The sequence below is a fragment of the Somniosus microcephalus genome, chromosome 15 (assembly GCF_052327205.1).
Source record: "Somniosus microcephalus isolate GS21.2 chromosome 15, FLI_Smic_1.0, whole genome shotgun sequence".
NCBI lineage: Eukaryota > Metazoa > Chordata > Chondrichthyes > Squaliformes > Somniosidae > Somniosus > Somniosus microcephalus.
Window position 1 is genome coordinate 110,859,268 of NC_141001.1, and position 7,568 is coordinate 110,866,835.

At 42.1% G+C, this 7,568-nt stretch overlaps 1 protein-coding gene across 10 annotated transcripts in view; it reads left to right on the plus strand.

The window, feature by feature from the left end:
• LOC147107155 (paired box protein Pax-6) overlaps positions 1 to 4,636 on the plus strand; it is a 32,122-nt gene extending 27,486 nt beyond the window's left edge. For all 10 annotated transcript variants that reach the window (XM_086008273.1, XM_086008272.1, XM_086008274.1 and 7 more), the window contains 5 exons: positions 132 to 214; positions 1,129 to 1,279; positions 2,920 to 3,035; positions 3,135 to 3,285; positions 4,097 to 4,636. In XM_086008273.1, the coding sequence (XP_085864399.1) occupies positions 132 to 214; positions 1,129 to 1,279; positions 2,920 to 3,035; positions 3,135 to 3,285; positions 4,097 to 4,182 (587 nt within the window). In that variant the 3' untranslated portion in view covers positions 4,183 to 4,636. The remainder of the gene's footprint in view (positions 1 to 131; positions 215 to 1,128; positions 1,280 to 2,919; positions 3,036 to 3,134; positions 3,286 to 4,096) is intronic.
• Positions 4,637 to 7,568: the final 2,932 nt, after the last annotated feature.

The following is a 7,568-nucleotide window of genomic DNA, read 5'->3' on the forward strand; positions in this document are numbered from 1 at the left end:
AGAGTGAGAGAGAGGGAGAGGGAGAATGAGGGAGATGAGAAGCACGCGACCTTTCACGCTCCCTGTTGCTCGAGTTTTATGTTTCTTATTTCGTTAAGATGCGCAAACAAATAAAAGCTTTCTTCTTCCAGAATTCGAAAGAACTCATTATCCTGATGTGTTTGCCAGAGAACGATTAGCGGCCAAAATAGACCTACCTGAAGCTAGGATACAGGTAAACCAATGCCCTGTTCCTGAATGTGACCCAACCAGTTAATCTGACTGCATTGCAAAAAGTAAAACTCTTGAAGCTCTTTGGGATGTTTCTGAGACTTGATAAGGCGTTAGATAAATGCAAGACTATTTTTTGTAATTTCTTGTCGCTGAGATTTCAGTAACTTTTGAATCGCCATGTCAATTTCTGTCGGCGATTGGCACAAAAAATGGTATTTCTCCCTGCTTAAGCCAGAATGTAGGCTGGCGATTTCAATCCCATTCCGTCCAAGAGCGGAGTGTCTATTAAATATAATGCACAGGAAGAAATCCAACCCAAAATATCGAAACAAAGAAGCATTCTGACATTTTTGATTTTTTTTCAAGCACTGTGATCTTTTTCCACTTTGTTGCAATGTTGCACTTGAGTCAGCTGTGGCTCAGTGGGTAGCACTCCCGCCTCTGAGGTTGCAAGTTCAAGTCCCACTCCAGAGACTTGAGCACAGACTCTAGGCTGACTCTCCCAGTGCAGTACTGAGGGAGTGCCGCACTGTCGGAGGTGCTGTCTTTTGGATGAGACGTTAAACACAGCTCGCTCAGGTGGGAGTAAAAGATCCCGCTGCCACTATTTGGAAGAGCAGGGGAGTTATCCCCGGTGTCCTGGTCAATATTTATCCCTCAACCACCATCACTTTAAAAAAAAGATTTTCTGATCATTATCACATTGCTGTTTGTGGGAGCTTGCTGTGCGCAAATTGGCGTTTCCTACATTACAACAGTGACTACGTTTCAAAAGTACTTAATTGGCTGCAGAGGCTTTGGGACGTCCTGAGGTCATGAAAGGCGCTATAGAAAATGCAAATTTTTCTCTTTTTTCCCCCTTTGAGTTGACGTTCATTCACCTCTCTCTCTCCCCCCCATTCCATTATTTTGCAGGTTTGGTTCTCCAACAGACGAGCAAAGTGGAGGCGGGAGGAAAAGCTGAGGAATCAAAGACGACAAGCGAGCAACACCCCGAGTCACATCCCCATCAGCAGCAGCTTCAGCACCAGTGTTTATCAGCCCATCCCACAGCCCACCACTCCCGGTGAGCACAATGTGCCAAGATACATCCGTGGGTTACAGCCTCCAGCCGCCTTTACTGAAACGAGCGCATGATCAATCACCCAATCACAAAGAAAACAAGAGGAAAGAATAGTGCAAAGTCACTAAAGGAGGGAATGAGTTAAAAGAACCAGAAAGTTTAACACCCTCAGCAATTTTTCTCCCAGCTAAATCCCGTAAGGGATATTTTATTAATTAACAAATCATTGCACGTTTAATATAAAGGTCCAACCTCTGCCGCGGACAAAACGACCACGGACACATTTCTAATAAATCGAGTATTCAGATTCTGTAATTATGATTTCCCGAGAACTGAAAAGTGCAGTGATTACAATAAGAGAACATGTTAAAATGCTATCTGCTTTTGCGACCCATTTCTCAGGACCCCCCGAGGGCATCGTAAGAAAAGAAATATGTTCTACATCGAATTGAAGCCTTAATTGGGTCAGGGCTAATAGGATACATTCCTTCGCGGCTGGAATGTTCCCAGTATGTTTAAACAGCGACTGATGGGTTATCCTTAATAGAGGGGGACTATCTGATAAAAGAGACAAATTTTATTTCTATCAAGGTAATTGGCGTCAGTTGGGTCTGGATCACGATATGACCATACAATCAAAGCGTGACAGGACGGAATATTATTAAATATGGAATAATGTTATCCCTTGAAATTCTATGCCATTAACTGTGTGAAATAGGCTGCTTAAATCCACGGTGTCTCTTTCAATGCGTCAGAGAATCAGTGAACTCGCCCCCCTCCCCCATGGTTCAATAGCTAATTCAGTTGGGTATTGTAGCACTGAATTCCACAGGTCAGAAAGGTGCCAAGTTGGATCACTGATCTAGGTTGAGCCGGGTGATCTCAAATTTGGCGGTGCGGCAACATGGCTGGTCAGGAGATGGGAAGCGTCGTCCAAATTTCCTGCGACCTCACCACTGTCCAGCCACTCCTGTTGGGAGTGCGTTTGGATGGACGCCAGGTGAGATCAGTGTGGCCGAGCTGCGACCCCACGTTCAACAGCACCGCCCCAGTGGCTGAAGGGCGGCCACCTGGACAGGTGCTGGAGGAAGGGAATCTCTGGATCCAAACTTCAACATGTAGATGATCAAAGGAGTTGATCGGGTAGACAGAGAGAAACTATTTCCTCTGGTGGGGGGAGTCCAGGAGAAGGGGGCATAACCTTAAAATTCTAGCCAGGCCGTTCAGGGGTGATATCAGGAGGCACTTCTTCACACAAAGGGTGGTAGAAATCTGGAACACTTGCCCTCAAAAAGCTGTCGAGGCTGGGGGTCAATTGAAAATGTCAAAACTGAGATTGATAGCTTTGTTAGGCAAGGGTATTAAGGATTATGGAACCAAGGCGGGTAGATGGAGTTAAGATACAGATCAGCCCTGATCTCATTGAATGGCGGAACAGGTTGGAGGGGTTGACTGGCCTCCTCCTGCTCCTATGATTGGACACGGTCAGCAGGGGAGGTGTAGAGAGACCCTGTAACTGGGGGTGGGGGATAACCAACGGTATCTCCTCTCTTTCTAATAAAAACGTATTTAAGTTAAGTTAATGGCATTATGTCTCCAAATATAAATTGCTTCTAACACAGATTCCCTTCTTCCGTTTCCAGTTTCCTCTTTTGGCACAGGTGCAATGCTGGGTCGGGCAGACACATCCCTTACAAACACTTACAGCGCACTGCCGCCGATGCCCAGCTTCAGCATGGCAAACAACCTGTCTATGCAAGTAAGTATGGAGCAGAGCAAACAGAATCAACAGCCATTAAATGCTTTCTCTGCGGCATGCACAAACGGATCTTGTGTTTTCCATTTGTTTTTCGAAAAGTCGCCAGTGTCCAGCCAAACGCCGTCTTACTCCTGTATGCTGCCCACCAGCCCGTCAGTTAATGGACGCAGTTACGACACGTATACGCCGCCTCACATGCAGCCACATATGAACCCCCAGTCCATGGGCACCTCGGGGGCCACATCCACAGGTAAGACTATAGAGAAGAGCCACCGAAAATTCTTCAGCACCTTACTGCTCCGGCCCAGTTATATGTGCGTTGGCCCACTTGTGTGAACCGATGTATACACATTCACCCCGGTTCTCACTTAACCAATCACTGTCTAAAATCATTCTTATTAACCACTTATTTCGACCCTTATAAAACTCAGTCTTTTCCCCTTAAGGAATATTCTTTTAAAAGGCACAGATAAATATCAATAATTTAATTATCAACGAATATTAGTAGATTTTGTGCTTATAAACGAATTAACCGATTATTTGAACTTGGGAGATTGCCAAATATTTCGTTTCATGACCAAACTGTGATAATCAGATCTCAAAATGTACTTCATAAGCGTTTGAGGATAAAGTGAGGGAACAGGAGCACTCCCGGGTTTCTGAATTCCCGGTGAAACGATAGGCCAAAATAAACTGCTTCAACAGCCCGACTTAATTGTGAGTCTGCTACTTAAAAATAGCAACCAGAATTCTAACACAAGTGTAGCAAACATTATTATAATGTTGCCCAATCCTCTGAGGACTGGAGCACTCAAGTCATATAATAAACAAGTGATGTTTTTTTGCAAGTGTTTGGGGAATTACCACGCATCGGTAATGAATAAATACTTCTGTTTTTGTTTTGTGGGATCTCAAATTTATCCCGTTACACAACATCATTGTTATTGTTGCAAAATTAGAATTTTTTTAAAAAACACACAAGCATCGCGTGCAAACTAAAAGCAGTAGGTTAAGAGCTGAGAGGATTTTTTTTTGACGATGGTTTTCATTTGATTTCCCAGGACTTATTTCCCCTGGAGTGTCTGTACCTGTTCAAGTGCCAGGGAGCGAACCGGACATGTCTCAGTACTGGCCCCGATTGCAGTAAAAAAAACAAAGGGAGAGTTGGAAAGAGACTGTGGAGAGTCGGATAGCCCAGCAGTATTTGTTTCTGAGATGAGACTCTGAAGGTATCTTTGTTCTGGGACTGCGCAGGTTACACTCACTTTGAGAAGACTCACGTGGACTTGTGTGGCGTGCCAGGCGTGTAAAGTCGACGGAACAAACGTTCTTTCTCCTCCCCCCCCTCCCCCCCTCCTCGAAATTCTCTACTCGGTGTATTATTTGTAAATGGGCATTTCTGTATGTTTTAAAACAAGAACAACTAGTCTCGATGGACATCTGGTACACGTTGGCCATGGAATGACCACAAGACATCATGGGCGACATAGCGACCACCAGCTTAGACCACTGTCGAGTGCTTCTACCGCGACATTTCTAGATTTATGGACTTTGATGTTACCATTGCATTACACTAAATATTGGTCAATTTTATTTTGGGTGGGGGTGGGAGGGGGGATGGGGGTGGGGGTTGGGGGAAGGGAAGCCAACTTAGTTGTGTATAAGCGAGCTGTATCTGTTTGGGTTCGCCCAAGGTCGTTGGCAGATAAGTTTATGTGCAAAGGTAACAGAACTTCAAGGAAGTGGGCAATTTGGTAGATAAAGGTAGATTGTGTCTTCGATATAATCCAATTTGTTATGTCGAAATGTAAGTATTTGTCTTCCCTAGAAATCTCCCAGAATGATTTCTATAATAAAGTTAATTTCATTTATATTCACCCGAATACGGTAGAGATGATTTATATCCACCCATGCATCATAATAGACAACAAACGTTCTATTTTTCTTCGTTAACTCCGTGCAAGCTAATTGTTCTGATATTTGTATATAGGTAGCTGTCACGTTCAAACATTTTCTTTCTCGTGCAAGTAAAAAAAATGCTTCATACAAAATTAAACTGGTTATCAAGAGTTTTAAAACATGAAAAGTGTTTGAGTTATGTTCGAATTGCCTATCAAAGCTTCAGTCAAGAATCATGTCCAAGATATACCAAAGCATACTTTTCAGTTACTACCTGCCTCTTTTTTAAAACACAGTATTGTGTTCATTCCTTTTGTCAATAAATTCAGAGGGAGTTATAGTCTTTGGATTATTGTGAACCAATCGCTTACTTTCGAAAAGCTACCTTTGCTTGTTTAACCGACTTTTTTTTAAATGGAAAGTAAAATAAATGCTATGTTAATGGACTTATCATGGAATTCCTAAAATGATCTTACATGTCAACATTAGACTTCTAATCATTCTTGGATGGGTGAGTTGATAAATGTAACTGGTGATATTCACGTTATAGATGCAGTAAGCATTTTTTTTAAGTTCTGGCTTAAACACTGTATTTTTTTTGTTGTTTATACAGATTACAGCTACTAGCAGAAACAAAATAAAACTTGTAAAAATGTACATATTTTGTACAAGTATTAAAATGTCGATTGAAGGGTGACACCCCTAAATTATCAATTATGAATAATGTCGTTCTTTATGCAATAGCTAAAGTCGTCCATTCCTAGGACATGAGGGCCAAGCCTCTTGCTGTTGCTGCAAGACCCCACATAACACTGGGTAGAAACACAGTCAGTTTATTTAAAGGAAAGAAAATAGGCGGAAAAAGCATAAAAAGCCTCAGTTTCCCCCTTGTAATTTTTCATTTTCCTGTAAATAATCAACCACAGCTCTAACTGAGAAGGAAGGAAAATATTCATGCTCCGATTTGCAACATTACAGTAAGGTAAAACCAGATTATTGCTTCTAAGGATTTAACGAAATCTGGAACTCTCTCCCCCCAAAAGCTGTCGAGGCTGGGGGTCAATTGAAAATGTCAAAACTGAGATTGATAGCTTTGTTAGCCAAGGCTATTAAGGGTTACGGAACCAAGGCGGGTGGATGGAGTTAAGATACAGATCAGCCACGATCTCATTGAATGGCGGAACAGGCTCGAGGGGCTGAATGGCCTCCTCCTGTTCCTAGGTTCATAGAACCAAAAGACATAAATGGAAATTGGTGAGGAGTAAACTTAGTACTTATAAGGGTAAATTTCGCTCATAATAAGTGATACACGTTTGACATACTCTACCCAGTAAAGTAATAGAGGCAAAATGATTGGGGTTATTGAAAGTTAAGGTACAATTCTACCGTCACTTATTAATGCATGCAAAGCAGTTTGGGACTTGCATGGAAGTGTCAGTCTAGCTCGGGAGTCCGATGCTGACCTGATTCTCAATGCACTAAAACCAAAATGGTGTGAAACCCCATCCAAGAGAGCATCTCGCACTGGTTTGAGTTTGCAGTATAACTCCAATCTAGTGCAAAGAAAGCTCCAAAAGTGCTCGAGTTTGGACCTTCTGAGCACTTTGTAAGCTTATTTTTTCCAGTATTTTTAATCTTAGGACAAATCGGATGTTCCCATCCTCCTCACTCTTACACAATTAAATACCAGCCACCTGAATACCAGAGCTCTGCGCATGCATCCAAACACTCAATCACCGAGCTCATTTTCCATGAACTCAGTGTAGTTGGCAGCATGGCTCAGATCTGCTGACTGTGTATTACAACGGCACTCACAGTGAGTAGGGTAACTGCAGTATAACTGACGCCTTAATGGCCGGAGGAATGAGCTTAGATCGCCTCCCTGACCTTATCTTCTAACGACTTCTTATTTATTTCTGCTGCCAGTTTAATTGAACAGATATTCAAGAGATTGCACTGGGCTAACAGTTAATCTGACGCCTTTATATATAAAAAATACAACTTTTAAATCTCTGAGAGGAACATAAAAACAGCGTTACACTGTAAAAATAACAGGTATAAGCGCATTGGGATGTCCTACCACGTTAAATGCGCTATATAAATGGAAATTTTTGCTGTATAACAATTTGGTTTAGCTAAACTGTGAAAGTTTATGGGGAAATTAATTGAAAGTTTTCATGAGTCAAAATCACGAGGATGTAAAGACTTAAATAAGTTTCATTCAGACAATGCTTGCTTCTCCAGTACTTATGCTGCAATCAACCAAGGCATGTTCCAAGTGTTCTTTACCCAGTTCCCATTTTATCAGGGAGCCCTCATTACTGTTTTCAAATCACACCGCAGAAAAAGAATCCCTAAATATTTATAAATCTAAAATTCCCTGTGTTTACCGGAGGTGTTGGGCTTGAACACGTCCCGACCTTTAACTGAAATTTAAAAAAATCAAAATACTGCGGAAAATGGAAATCTGAAATAGAAACAGAAAATGCTGGAAACACTCAGCAGATCAGACAGCATCTGTGGAGAGAGAAACAGAGTTAACGTTTCAGAAAGATCATCCGTTACCTCTCGTTTCCAGCATTTTCAGCCTTTATTTCGACCTATATATAATACGTCTGATTCTTCTCTGGACAG